Source organism: Aquarana catesbeiana, linkage group LG08 (assembly GCF_042186555.1).
Source record: "Aquarana catesbeiana isolate 2022-GZ linkage group LG08, ASM4218655v1, whole genome shotgun sequence".
Classification (NCBI taxonomy): Eukaryota; Metazoa; Chordata; class Amphibia; order Anura; family Ranidae; genus Aquarana; species Aquarana catesbeiana.
Genome location: NC_133331.1, coordinates 294,819,353 through 294,834,806, shown reverse-complemented (window position 1 = coordinate 294,834,806; position 15,454 = coordinate 294,819,353). Strand labels below are relative to the sequence as shown.

At 46.8% G+C, this 15,454-nt stretch overlaps 1 protein-coding gene across 1 annotated transcript in view; it reads left to right on the top strand.

The window, feature by feature from the left end:
• Window positions 1–15,454, top strand: part of LOC141106814 (uncharacterized) — a 33,598-nt gene that overhangs the window by 11,223 nt on the left and 6,921 nt on the right. Inside the window, exons 5-9 of the mRNA XM_073597741.1 lie at window positions 12,338–12,399; window positions 13,640–13,759; window positions 13,840–14,046; window positions 14,136–14,360; window positions 14,456–14,597. Coding sequence (XP_073453842.1) covers window positions 12,338–12,399; window positions 13,640–13,759; window positions 13,840–14,046; window positions 14,136–14,360; window positions 14,456–14,597 — 756 coding nt within the window. The remainder of the gene's footprint in view (window positions 1–12,337; window positions 12,400–13,639; window positions 13,760–13,839; window positions 14,047–14,135; window positions 14,361–14,455; window positions 14,598–15,454) is intronic.

Below are 15,454 nucleotides of genomic sequence, written 5' to 3'. Positions count from 1 at the left end.
GGATCCAAGCAATACAGAACATTCAGCCCCCTTCTCAATACACCCACTGAAAAGTTTCTTGGGGCTGCAGTTCCTCTGACATCCACAAGGTGGCAATCTCACGTTTACGCTCGATTGAATACAAGCAGGAAGTGAGGTCATATGAAGACAGGAAGTTCCGGGTGAGAGGTGAGTCGGGAGGAAGTAGAGAGGAGACATTGTTGGAAGGGGCAGTAGAGGAGGTAATAAGATCTTATTTTCTATTTACACCCAGTAACCCCCCCGTCATGTTCCGTCCTCTTCCTCCATAGTCACTGTGATGTCTTTTATCTCCAGCAGATGATGATACACACATATATAGTGTGGAAACCTAGATTAACCCCTTCAGGGGCAGAACATTCCCCCCACTTACAGGGCCGGAACATTCTCTTCATTTCGTAGATCCCACCAATTTCGACTCATCAGTCCATCCCTTCTGAGAAGACTTACCTCCTTCTTTCCTCCTCCTTCTTCTTCTTCTGGAGGTTCTAAAGATGGCCATACGGGGTTGGATTTTCTTTTCAGTGTTAGTAGAACGTTTGTTCGTAGTAGAACTTTTCTTCTTGCCATTACCAAGTCGGCCAATTTCATTTGAAAGCGAGTTTTATCCAATCCCGCCAGCCCAGTCGTATTTAACGGGTTTTCGTTACTATGTGTTTGGTTTTTCGTAAGGAAATCCACAATTAGAATTTTCTTAATTTAAGAAAAACTTTCCATCCTGCTCTTTTTTGGATTTTATCGTTTATCTGAAAACAAGTGTTGATTTGACCCCCACTAGAAAATTGAACAAACCTTAAAAAATGACAAAAAAAAAAAAAAGTTTCAGGAATTCCAATCTGCTTCATGCTCTCCAACGTACCTCTCTCCCTACAAAGACGGGCAGATCTTCTGGTTGGTGTTCAGCAGCTCTTCTCGCAGGAGCTCATCAAACCAGTTCTGAATGAGGAGCACTTTCAGGGTTTCTACTTGAACCTGTGAACAGTTCCCAAGCCGTATGGAGGAGTTTGGCCAGTTCTGGAACTGAAGACTCCCAATTTGTTCCTGCGGGTTCAAGAGAATCGGCTAGGTCGGTCATTGCCTCCCTCCTTCCAGTTGAATTTCTTGGCTTCAGTAGCTTTTTTATACCATGGGTGCTCAACCCGTGGCCCTCCAGCTGTTGTAGAACTCTGCCTTTGGGGGTCATGCTTGTAAGTGTCAGCCTTGGAATGCCTCATGGGACTTGTAGTTCAACAACAGCTTGGGGGGGGGGGCACAGGTTGAGCACCCATGTCTTACGCATTCTCTTTTTTCCTCTTCACAAACATTATGTGCATATTGTAGTGGGTGACCAGCATTACCGATTTGTCACCCTTCCCTTAGGCCTGTCCATGGCCCTCCAAGTTTTCACCAAGCTGCTTGCACTGGTCCTAGCTCTGCTTCTTTTCCTAGGGAATACATGTTGTGGAACGGGAATACATATTGTGGAACGAGAATACATGTTGTGGGTTGTGGAACGGGAATACATGTTGTGGGTTGTGGAATGGGAATACATGTTGTTGTGGGTTGTGGAACGACAATAGATGTTGTGGGTTGTGGAACGAGAATACATGTTGTGGGTTGTGAAACGAGAATACATGTTGTGGGTTGTGGAACAAGAATAAATGTTGTGGGTTGTGGAACGAGAATAGATGTTGTGGGTTGTGGAACGAGAACACATGTTGTAGGTTGTGGAACGAGAATACATGTTGTGGGTTGTGGAACGAGAATAGATGTTGTGGGTTGTGGAACGAGAACACATGTTGTAGGTTGTGGAACGAGAATACATGTTGTGGGTTGTGGAACAAGAATAAATGTTGTGGGTTGTGGAACGAGAATAGATGTTGTGGGTTGTGGAATGGGAACACGTGTTGTGGGCTGTGGAACGAAAATACATGTTGTGGGTTGTGGAACGAGAATACATGTTGTGGGTTGTGGAACGAGAATACATGTTGTAGGTTGTGGAACGAGAATACATGTTGTGGGTTGTGGAACAAGAATAAATGTTGTGGGTTGTGGAACGAGAATAGATGTTGTGGGTTGTGGAATGGGAACACGTGTTGTGGGCTGTGGAACGAAAATACATGTTGTGGGTTGTGGAACGAGAATACATGTTGTGGGTTGTGGAACGAGAATACATGTTGTGGGTTGTGGAACGAGAATACATGTTGTGGGTTGTGGAACGAGAATACATGTTGTAGGTTGTGGAACGAGAATACATGTTGTGGGTTGTGGAACAAGAATAAATGTTGTGGGTTGTGGAACGAGAATAGATGTTGTGGGTTGTGGAACGAGAATAGATGTTGTGGGTTGTGGAACGAGAATACATGTTGTAGGTTGTGGAACGAGAATACATGTTGTGGGTTGTGGAACAAGAATAAATGTTGTGGGTTGTGGAACGAGAATAGATGTTGTGGGTTGTGGAATGGGAACACGTGTTGTGGGCTGTGGAACGAAAATACATGTTGTGGGTTGTGGAACGAGAATACATGTTGTGGGTTGTGGAACGAGAATACATGTTGTGGAACGAGAATAGATGTTGTGAGTTGTGGAATGGGAACACATGTTGTGGGTTGTGGAACGAAAATACATGTTGTGGGTTGTGGAACGAGAATACATGTTTTGGGTTGTGGAACAAGAATACATGTTGTGGAACGAGAATACATGTTGTACTTTGTGGAATGGAAATACATATTGTGGGTTGTGGAACGAAAATACATGTTGTGGGTTGTGGAATGGAAATACATGTTGTGGGTTGTGGAACAAGAATAAATGTTGTGGGTTGTGGAACGAGAATAGATGTTGTGGGTTGTGGAACGAGAATAGATGTTGTGGGTTGTGGAACGAGAATACATGTTGTGGAACGAGAATACATGTTGTACTTTGTGGAATGGAAATACATATTGTGGGTTGTGGAACGAAAATACATGTTGTGGGTTGTGGAATGGAAATACATGTTGTGGGTTGTGGAACAAGAATAAATGTTGTGGGTTGTGGAACGAGAATAGATGTTGTGGGTTGTGGAACGAGAATAGATGTTGTGGAACGAGAATACATGTTGTACTTTGTGGAATGGAAATACATGTTGTGGAACGGGAATACATGTTTTGGGTTGTGGAACAAGAATACATGTTGTGGAACGAGAATAGATGTTGTGAGTTGTGGAATGGGAACACATGTTGTGGGTTGTGGAACGAAAATACATGTTGTGGGTTGTGGAATGGAAATACATGTTGTGGGTTGTGGAACAAGAATAAATGTTGTGGGTTGTGGAACGAGAATAGATGTTGTGGGTTGTGGAACGAGAATAGATGTTGTGGGTTGTGGAACGAGAATACATGTTGTGGAACGAGAATACATGTTGTACTTTGTGGAATGGGAACACATGTTGTGGGTTGTGGAACGAAAATACATGTTGTGGGTTGTGGAATGGAAATACATGTTGTGGGTTGTGGAACAAGAATAAATGTTGTGGGTTGTGGAACGAGAATAGATGTTGTGGAACGAGAATACATGTTGTACTTTGTGGAATGGAAATACATGTTGTGGAACGGGAATACATGTTGTGGGTTGTGAAATGGAAATACATGTTGTGGAACGAGAATACATGTTGTGGGTTGTGGAACGGGAACACATGTTGTGGGTTGTGGAACAAGAATACATGTTGTGGGTTGTAGAACGGGAATACATGTTGTGGGTTGTGGAACGGGAATACATGTTGTGGAACGGGAATACATGTTGTGGAATGGAAATACATTTCTTTCTCGTACATCACGGGACACAGAGCCTCAGTAATTACTGATGGCTTATATAGGTATCACTAGGTGATTGGACACTGGTTACACCCTAAACAGGAAGTTCAACCCCCTATATAATCCCTCCCCTTACAGGGATACCTCAGTTTTTTCGCCAGTGTCTTAGGTGTTGGACGTGTAAAGATGTCCTGTACTAAGCTCCAAAGGGAATATCCTATACTGGGGCAAGCCAGGCAGACCGGATCCATTTCAAGGTGTCTTTTCCAGGCCGAATTGGATGGTACCCGGGCCTCGTGTCTGAAGAAACGAGGTTTTACCTGTAACGCTTCTCTTTTTAAAGAGCTGGACCCCGCATTTCAGAATTTGGTTTTCTAGCCTTATTTCTGTCCGGGTGCTTTACAGGCCCAGAACTGCAGATCCCCCTATCTGTAGGGGGCCCCAGTCTCTGAAGGTTTTCCAAACGGAGCCCACCGTGAGAGGTGAAGATTGGGTCTGTATAACAGAACCCTGCAGCTGGATAAGGTAAGGGAGATTCCACAGAATTTTTTAATTCTAGTAGGTTTCTCCTTTAAGTAAATGCATGCTATGCCTATTGTCACCACCGGGGGCTGCCAAGAGCACATACCTTCTCATGCTTGATTGTCTGTCTCGATGTTCACGATGTATAAGCTCCTCCAGCCGAGCTCCAGGCAGGATGGGATGGGGGTCTCTCCTCTGGGTTATTCCCCCCAAGAATAGGGGGGGCCGCAAGTGGTCTGTGAGGCGGTAGTATACCGCACTGTCACCACCACCATTGCCATGTGCAGGCCCCATCACTGCCGGCCTCTCTCCTTCCTCCTCCGCCCCCAGCCTCCCCTCCACGCTTGTCCCGGAGGGTCGGCTCGCGTGGGAAGCGCACGTTTTTTTAAAAAGCGAGGGGGGTGGTCAGAGGAGGGGGGGCGGAGCGTCAGCGCGACGTCAAGCGTGCCTGAACGCTCACATCGCCGGCTGCAAGGCTTTAAGAGGCTGCAAGGCTTTTGCAGGTGCGCACAGCCTATGGAGGGACACAGAGCTGACGGTCGCATGTAAGGTGGGACACAGGCATTCTCCTAGGCAGCATTTACTAAAGAAACACTAGACTGAGCATTGGTAGCAGGGCTGTTGCTGGACTACATCGCTCAGCAGTCAGTGTTCATTTTGTGATACCTCCACCTTGTTGCTTTGCACTATGGGTAGAAGAGGTTCAAATACCCCAAGAACCAGAGGCTCTAGGGGATCTCCATCAGGTTCTGAGGACCCCCTTTCTGCAGCACCTTCCCCCCCAAAGTTTCTTGAGCTTCGAGGTAGGAGGGCGCCATTTTCAGTTTGTGGCTCTGCCTTTCGGGATAGCCACTGCACCTCGAGTGTTTACAAAAATCTTGGCTCCTCCTCTGGCCAGATTAAGGGCTCAAGGTATAACTGTCATAGCATACCTAGAAGACCTGCTCTTGATAGACCAGTCGGTAGCCTGTTTGAACGGAAACTTGAGGACCACAGTCAAGTACCTGGAACACCTAGGTTGGATCCTCAACATAGAAAAATCTTTCCTAAAACCAGTAAGAAGACTGGAGTATTTGGGTCTGATCATAGATACAACCCAGGAGAAAGTATTTCTACCTCAGGCAAAGATCAGTGCCTTAAGGGAGCTGATTCTGGTAGTCAGGACCAAAAAGGGTCCTTCTGTCCGTCTTTGTATGAGGCTGCTGGGAAAGATGGTGTCTTCATTCGAAGCAGTTCCCTATGCTCAGTTTCATTCAAGAATGCTGCAACACAGTATCCTGTCGGCCTGGAACAAGAAAGTTCAGGCATTAGACTTTCCGATGCACCTGTCTCATGCGGTGCGTCAGAGCCTCAATTGGTGGTTAATACCCGAGAGCTTGCAGCAAGGGAAATCCTTTCTGCCGGTCACCTGGACGGTGGTAACAACGGATGCCAGTCTGTCGGGTTGGGGAGCAGTTCTGGTACAGTCTGCGGTCCAAGGGGCATGGTCCAAAACTGAGAGGACTCTACCCATCAACATTCTGGAGATCCGTGCGGCATATCTAGCTCTAAAAGCCTGGACTCTCAGGCTACAGGGTTGTCCGGTCAGGATCCAGTCCGACAATGCCACAGCAGTGGCCTATATCAATCATCAGGGAGGCACCAGGAGCCGGGCGGCTCAAAGGGAAGTGAACCAGATTGTCACGGAACGTCCCACACTCCGCTTGAGTGCTTCCGTCATATACCACTTCCTCCCAGTCTGTATACAGATATCCCAACCTCTCTGAGCACAAACAAGGCGACACTTGCTTGTTGCTACCAAGAACTGACTTTATTCAGAACCAGAATACAGTCTTATATACACAGGAGAAGATTACTCTAACAATACAAACGTAACCTAATTAACATGAGCTAATTATCTCATCCTTTATACAGCCTAGGTGACTGAGACATGACCTTTCCCCCAGACTTGTGGTCACCGAGCTTCACACAGTTATAGCAGTCATCCCGTTTCCTACATTGTATAGACAATGTCATTAGCTCATTCAATTAACATAAACACAGGTTGATGACACCATCTCCTCACAGGATGTGTCCCAACAGAATGAATCCATTGAAAATCCAGGGCCCATAATCAAAAGGCAACAGGCTTGCATACAGTCCTCTCCAACAGCCTCTGTCCCGGCTAGGTCTGTGACACAGATCTTAGTCTGGGCAGAAGAGCAGGTGCCATACATATCAGCAGTTTTCATTCCAGGGATAGAGAAGTGGCAGGCGGACTATTTAAGTCGCCATCGGTTACTCCCAGGGGAATAGTCTCTTCATCCATATGCCAAAGATGGGGGTTCCAGATGTAGCTCTCTTTGCCTCTAGATTCAACAAAAAGATAGACAGATTTGTGGTAAGGACAAAAGATCCTCTTGCATGCGGGACGGATGCGTTGGTGATTCCGTGGCTTCGGTTCTCACTGATTTACGCATTCCCGCCTATTCTGCTACTGCCACGACTCCTTCGCAGGATCAGGCAGGAAAGGAAGTCAGTACTTCTGGTGGCCCCCGCTTGGCCCAGAAGGACTTGGTATGCAGAAATAGTAAGGATGACGGTAGGTTCCCCGTGGACACTACCGGTACGCCCAGACCTGTTATCTCAAGGTCCAGTGTTCCATCCTGCCTTACAAACGCTAAATTTGACGGTTTGGCTATTGAGACCCACGTTCTGAAGAGTCGTGGGCTTTCAGGTCCTGTCATATCTACCTTGATTAATGCAAGGAAGCCAGCTTCCAGGATGATTTATCATAGAGTCTGGAAAGCTTATATAACCTGGTGTGAATCCAGAGGTTGGCATCCCAGGAAATATGTCATAGGTAGAATCCTTGATTTTCTACAGATGGGATTAGAGATGAAGCTGGCCTTGAGTACCATCAAGGGCCAGGTCTCTGCTTTATCAGTATTATTTCAGCGGCCACTTGCTTCGCATTCTTTGGTCCGAAACTTTATGCAGGGGGTGATGCGTCTTAATCCTCCGGTTAAAGCGCCCCTAAACCCCTGGGACTTGAACTTGGTCCTGGCTGTGTTACAGAAACGGCCTTTTGAACCAATAAGTCAGATTCCTTTGGTCTTACTGACAAGAAAATTAATTTTTCTGGTAGCCATCTCTTCTGCTAGAAGAGTATCAGAATTAGCAGCTCTTTCCTGTAAGGAGCCTTATTTGATTATACACAAGGATAGAGTGGTACTACGCCCTCATCCTAGCTTTCTACCGAAAGTGGTTTCAGATTTTCATCTAAACCAAGACATTGTTCTGCCTTCCTTTTTTCCTGATCCCTGTTCTCCGGAAGAAAGGTCACTACATTCCTTGGATGTAGTAAGAGCAGTCAAGACCTGGAAGCAACTGTTCATATTCGCACAACGGATGTTTTGTTTGTGCTGCCAGAGGGTCCCAATAGAGGACAGGCAGTGTCAAAAGCTACCATTTCTAAATGGATTCGACAGTTGATCATTCAAGCTTACGGTTTGAAACAGAAGATTCCTCCGTTTCAGATCAGGGCACATTCCACAAGGGCTATTGGTGCTTCTTGGGCAGTGCATCACCGGGCCTCTATGGCTCAAATCTGCAAGGCCGCAACCTGGTCTTCAGTTCATACATTCACCAGATTCTATCAGGTGGATGTGAGAAGGCATGAGGATATCGCCTTTGGGCGTAGTGTGCTGCAGGCAGCGGTACAAGGTCCTCAGGTCTGATTGCACCCTACTTGGTCGTGGTTCCCCCCCCTCAGGTAGCATTGCTCTGGGACATCCCATCAGTAATTACTGTGGCTCTGTGTCCCGTGATGTTCGAGAAAGAAAATAGGATTTTTTGTAACAGCTTACCTGTAAAATCCTTTTCTTTCGAAGGACATCACGGGACACAGAGGTCCCGCCCCTCTTCTAATACACTTATATTGCTTTGCTACAAAACTGAGGTATCCCTGGAAGGGGAGGGATTATATAGGGGGTTGAACTTCCTGTTTAGGGTGTGACCAGTGTCCAATCACCTAGTGATACCCTATATAACCCATCAGTAATTACTGAGGCTCTGTGTCCCGTGGTGTCCATCGAAAGAAAAGGATTTTACAGGTGAGCTGTTATAAAAAATCCTATTGTTGTGGGTTGTGGAACGAGAATAGATGTTGTGGGTTGTGGAATGGGAATACATGTTGTGGGTTGTGGAATGGGAATACATGTTGTGGGTTGTGGAATGGGAATACATGTTGTGGGTTGTGGAACGAGAATACATGTTGTAAGTTACCCGGGCAATCTCTTGCTAAAAGATAAGCCCTTCCTATCCCTGTCGGCCAATGTCCAGTGGACGGAACACACTCTCCAGAGATTCGGTTGTATCTCCACAGGACAAACTTCTGTCTCTTCTCTAGTTCTAGAGACCTTTTGGTCAACACTCCAATTTGTACCTTGTATGAGGTTCTTGGGCCTCATGGTGGTTCCTCCTTTGAGGAAGGTCTGTATGCCCAGTTTCTCTCCAGATTATTGGGCTCCATTCACAAAGCGGTCTCTACCACTTCAAGAAATGCAGTAAAATACCGTTCAGGGTTTTTAAAAAAAAAAAAAAATTCAGCATGCACAAAAAAAAAATGGTACTAAAATACGGCATGTGCTATTTTATGAGGTGATGGCGTATTTTAGTAGTGAGAGCTTGTGGTAACCCTTAACAACCATTAGAAAGTATCTGGATAGCGGGCGGCTGCTGCATCCTTAAAGGGGTTGTAAACCCTCGTACATCCTATGGATTAAGGTGAAAAAACACCTGGCAGTGACCGCCCCCCCCCCCCCCTCGTTTTACTTACCTGAGCCCTGGAATTTCCCACACCGGGGACGCTCTCTTCCTCTGCCCGGGGTTCTCGGCTCTTGATTGGATAGATTGATAGCAGCGCAGCCATTGGCTCCTGCTGTTGTCAATCAAATCCAATGATGTGGGCGCCGGGGGGGTGGGGCCAAGTCCTACATTTAAAGCCTATGGACGCAAACGCTGGACTCAGGAGTGTGCCTGCAAGGTAACCCCCCCACCCCGGGAGAGCGCTTCTCCTAGGGGGTTATCTGATGCGGGGAGGAGCCACCGAGGGACCCTAGAAGAGGAGGATTGGGGCCACTCTGTGCAAAACAAACTGCACAGTGGAGGTAAGTATGATATGTTTGTTAAAAAAATCAAAGCTTTACAATCACTTTAACCAACGAGTCATCAGCTGTCAGTGCGGTTCCCCGTTGACAGCTGAATGTAAAGAAAAGAATTGCCACCATTAAAAAAAAAAAATCACAGGAAAAAAAAACAAAACGCGTGGGACCACCCCAATCCGTACAATGCCCTTATCCAAGCAGGCCAGGAAAGGAGGGGGATGAGTGAGCACCCCTCCCCCACTCCTGGACCATACCAGGCCACATGCCCTCAACATGCAAAGGGTGCTTTGGAGCAGGCCCTCCCCCTCCAAAGCACCTTGTCCCCATGTTGATGGGAACAAGGGCCTCTTCCCCACAACCCTGGCTGGTGACTGTGGGGATCTGTGGGCAGGGGGCTTATCAGAATCTGGAAGCACTGTGAGCGCCCCCCCCCCCCCCCTCCTGGACCATACCAGGCCACATGCCCTCAACATGGAAAAGGTGCTTTGGAGCAGGGGGGCCCCACCACCAAAGCACCTTGTCCCCATGTTGATGTGAACAAGGGCCTCTTCCCCACAACCCTGGGGATCTGCGGGCAGGGGGCTTATTAGAATCTGTAAGCCCCCCTTTAACAAAAGGGACCCCCAGATCCCATCCCCCTGCCAGGCTGCAACCTTGGAATAAGGGTCTGGTATGGATTTTGGGGGAAAACCCACCCCATTTTTTATTTTATTTTAACAATATGAGCGTGGGGTGTTCCCCTCAAAATTCATACCCGACCCAAAGGGCCTTGTATGGATTGGGGGGGGACCCCACGCCGTTTTTTTTTTTTTCCGAGATTTTTTAATGCCGCCAAATTCTTTTTATTCACATTCAGCTGTCAGCGGGGAACCCCGCTGACAGCTGATGACTCATCGGGTGTTAGGGACACGGCGGACGCCTGCTCCTTAACATCCATGACCGTTACTAGTTGTTAAGAATGCCAGCGGCCACTCACTTCCTTACCAAGTAGTTAAAAATCATACACATAGCTTAAATACCGCATGCCTGGACCGCTACCTAACCACTACCAGACCGCCCGCCGCTGCTGTACCTCGGTACTTTGACGTTAAATACATGGGGTTATGGCAGCAGAAAGATATCGTGAATTGACGATTTCCGGATCGCATGCGATATTTTTGTGAACGGAGCCCATTGTCACTTAACATTCTGGCAGTGTGGGGACAAACAACCTTGGTCCCTTGGACCCGCCCCATACATCTGACCTGCCCAGTGGGATGGTGAATTTCCAACCTGGTGCTAGAGTCAAGGAAATCCTCCCCCCCCCCCCCCAAGGATTTGGAAAGTTGTCATAAAAGATGGCAGACATTCAGGCCGGGGCGGAGTCCTAAGTGCCTTCCCAGTGCAGAGGACTTGGTTGTCCCCTACAACATCCTGGAACTAAGGGTGATTTGGCTGTCCATTCTACACTGGATTATAGCCGAATGATGGCTACAGCGCGGACCTACTTTGCCGGGAGGCCGTCAGTAGACATCCTCCCCCTTGCACGCTCCCCGCCGCCCCCTGCAGGGCGTGCGCTGTGATCACCGAGTCAATGAGACTCGGGTGATCACAGATCCCGGCCCCTTACCACGTGATCAGCTGTCAGCCAATGACAGCTGATCATGTGATGTAAACAGAAGATCGGTAATCATTTTTTTTTCCTCCGATCACCGGCTTCTGTGCAAGGGACATCGGTCCCGAAGAGGAAGATGCACAGCCATCTCATCTGTGCCCACTAGTGCTGCCTGCCAGTGCCCACAGTGCCACGAATCAGTGCATAACAGTGCCAGCAATCAGTGCCACCTATCAATGCCCACCAGTGGTGCCAATTAGTGCCTCATCAGTGCCACCTAGCAGTGCTGCCTATCAGTGTCACCTACCAGTGCCCATCACTGCCAGCTATCAGTGCCCATCAGTGTATAACAGTGCCAGCAATCAGTGCCATCTATCAATGCCCACGAGTGCCACCTATCATTGCCCACCAGTGCATAACAGTGCCAGCAATCTGTGCCACCTATCAATGTCCACCAGTGGTGCCAATCAGTGCCTCGTCAGTGCCACCTAGCAGTGCTGCCCATCACTGCCAGCTATCAGTGCCCATCACTGCCACCTATCAATGCCACCTCATCAGTGCAGCCTATCAGTGCCGCCTTATCAGTGCAGCCTATTGGTGCCCATCAGTGCAGCCTCATCGGCGTACATCAATGAAGGAGAAAAATTACCTGTTTGCAAAATTCAATAACAAAATATAAAACGGTTTTGCATTTTTTTTTTTTTTAAATATTTTTGGTATTTTTACATTTTTTTAACAAAAAATAAAAAACCGCAGACGTGATCAAATACCACCAAAAGAAAGCTCTATTTGTGGGAAAAAAATGGTAAAAATGTCATTTGGGTACAGTGTTGTGTTGTATGACCGCGTAATTGTCGTTCAAAGAGTGACAGCGCTGAGAGCTAAACATTGGCCTGGGCAGGATGGGGGGGGGGGGTTTAGGTGCCCGGTATTGAAGTGGTTAATGGGAAAGTGGACTTCATTCTACTGTATTATGGAGGAGCTGCTGCACCTTTCTGCTGTCCACATGCCAGGTGTGGAAATTTTGGCAGCTGGCCTTCCTGCGTTTGTTGGCGTCTGAATCTATGAGAATGGCTCCCCCCCCCCCCCAGAGGGTGTTCCAAGTCCAGTGGGCAGTAAACGTGGATCTCCTGTCTTCAAGATTCAACAACAAATTGGACAGGTTTGTCTCATATGTTCCCGGGGACCCTTAGGCGTTTTGCAGTGTACTCCTCTGGTGACTGTGGGGTCAGTTCCACCTTCTCTTTGCCCTTTTTGTCTTTCCAGCTTCTCCCATGTTTGCTTTGCAGGTTGTGGAGATGCTGAGCATTCTGGTGATTGTCTTTGCCTTGAATTGGCCCAAGAGAACGTGGTACTCGGACATATTTACACTCCTAAAAAACTATCTATGGGGTCCTTCCAGAGCTTCTGGACATTCTGCCCCAAGGACCGGTCCGCCATCCTGCATCTTGGTTGTTGGCTTTAGCAGCATGACTGTTGAAGTCCAAGTCTTAAGGGACAGAGCCCTATCGGGTTTGGTCATCCTTACCCTATTGAATGCTACTAAGTCATCATCTGGCAAAGTCTACCATTGAGTCTTTAAAGGCCTATTTTATGTGGTGAAAGAATGGGATATTTCAATGTACGGTTAACTTTATGAGATGCATCCTGTCCTTCCTCCAGTCTGGTCTAGATCGGCATCTGTCTCGGAGTACCATCAAATCCTTGCCTTGGCAGTTTTGAGACCTTTGGCCTCTCATTCTTTAGTTGAGGTTTTTGTTGGGGGTGTCACACACACACATCTCTTTCCCCTGTTCTGTGACTCCACAAGACCTTAATCTGGTTCTTTAGGTTCTTCAAAGGACGCACTATGTTCCTTTGACCATACTCACAAGGTGGCCTTTCTCATTGCTGTTACCTCCATGCAGAAGGTCTCTAGCAACCTTGTCCCGTAAAAAAAAACTTTTTTAGGCTAACACAAGAACAAGGTTGTCCTGAGTCCTAAAGCCACATTTCTCCTTGAGATGGTTTCCTATTTCCATCTCAACCAGAACATTGTTTTTCCCTCCTTATGTTCTACTCTGAAACATCCCAAGAAAAATTTCTGTCCACGGTCTTGCCGTAGCATGCGCTGTGAGACTTCTATACAGCCTTTTTTTAGACAATCAGATTCCAGCCTTGTGCTTACCAAGGGTTCCTGCAGAGGGCTTTTTGCTTCTTAGTCCACCCATGCTGGGTGGATTAGAGAAGTGTTCATTTGAGCTAATGGTCTAAAACTTTGGGTCCCTCCCATCCTTGTTAGGGTGCACTCTACTATATCTGTTAGGGATCTTCAGCATCTAATATCATGAAAATCTTGTGTCTGGATGGTGACTGTATCATTGTGTGTGTCAGGTTCCTATAAGGTGTCAGGATGTCACTGTCTATTTCTCCATGGAGGAGTGGGAGTATTTAGAAGGACACAAGGATCTCTACAAGGACGTCATGATGGACAATCAGCCGCCCCTCACATCACCGGGTAAGAGGAGACTTTATTGTAAAGGAGAGAGCAGTACGGAGGCTCCACCTAGATCCCCCATCATCTGATAAACACATAGAAACAATGTATTCAGTCAGTGTGTGTGTTTCCTACAGATGGATCCAGTAATGGGAACCCACCAGAGAGATGTCCCCGTCCTCTGTATTCCCGGGATTCCACACAGGAAGATCACACCATCCCTCATCATCATCAGGTAGATGATTGACAATTATTGGTAGTTAGGATTTATACACAAGCATGTTTATTATAATGAATGTTTTATTATATTTTCAGAGTGGAAACCTCGAGGATTATATTATTGTTGTTAAAGAAGAATATAAAGATGAGGATGAGGAGTATGGAGTGATGGAGGAGTTTTCAGAAGACCACAAGGATATGATGGAGCCACCTAATACCAGGAACCCACCAGAAAGATGTCCCCGTCCTCTGTATTCCCGGGATTCCACACAGGAAGGTCACACCATCCCTCACCATCATCAGGTAGATGAGGAACAATCACTGATAGTATCATTAGGATCTCTACATTATCTGCATTGTTACAATTGATCACATTTTTATTATATTTTCAGAGTGGAAACCTGAATTCTAAAGTTGAGGTCAAAGAAGAGATAAAAGAGGAGGATGATGAGGATGGGGTGATGGAGGAGTCAGAGTTTCCAAAACGACACAAAGATCTGGACCAGGACACCATGGTGGATTCATCCAGCTACAGGAACCCAACAGAGAGATGTCCCCGTCCTCTGTATTCTCGGGATTCCACACAGGAAGGTCACACCATCCCTCACCATCATCAGGTAGGTGGGACAGAGCATCTAGAATATGAAAGTAACTCATAGAGATGATGTATAGATCCTATAAGATGATATGTTCTCTCATTTTCTTGGTTTAGGGTGAAGATCTGATGGATATAAAGGTTGAGGTTAAATCAGAAGAAGAAGAGACGTATGTGGGGGATGATCAGCAGTCTATGGAGGAGGATGGAATAACGGGGACATTTATAGAAGAGGACACTCCTACAGAGATCAGTACAGGTGGGTCATTAACACTAAATACATTCCTCCCCCCATACTGCTCACTGATTGGTTCCATAGGGTGGGGAATGACTAATAATAATCTGGTAATGTGCACTTTCCTGAATGTGTTCCCCATGCTGCACATTGGATCTTTTTTCTCTTGGACCCCTGAACTCTATGCATTATGTTGTATTGTATGCTACATACTCCTGACCCCTGCATGCTATATGTTATGTTGTATGTTACCTACTGTACTTCTGACCCCATGCACCCTATAAGTTATGTTGTATGTTGCATACTCCTGACTCCTGCACAGTATATGGTATGTTGCATATTTCAGACCCCCCCCCCCCCCACTCTATGCATTATGTTGTCACATACTCGAGACCCCTGCACTCTACATTGGTGCATGCTACATACTACTGTCACCTACATTGTATACACTTTGTTGTACATTACATAGTCTTGTACTCAGACTCTTGTTTACCCATGCCCCTTTAACCCACACCCTCTATTCAGCACAGGGTACTAAAAATTAAAGGAGCAGCAGGATGAGCTACACATTCCCCCCCACTAAAAGTCTTTGGTCCCCAAAGAAACATAATTTGTAGTTTCAAATTAACTATAGTTATCTTAGCATCTACATGGAACCAAGTAACTGTTTTTAGCATAACTTGCAAGCAATGTTGTGGCCCACCCATGGTATGTCAGGTACAGGGTAGGGGTTATCACCCACTGGTACAATGGCTTAATGAAGAGCAGTGATGGCCTTTTTAGATCTGTTCCTCATCCACCAGTATCCAAGCTTCTGTGGAACAGTAGCATGTAAAGTTAATACCCCGCCACGTCATGGCTTTTACATGAAACACTGCCGA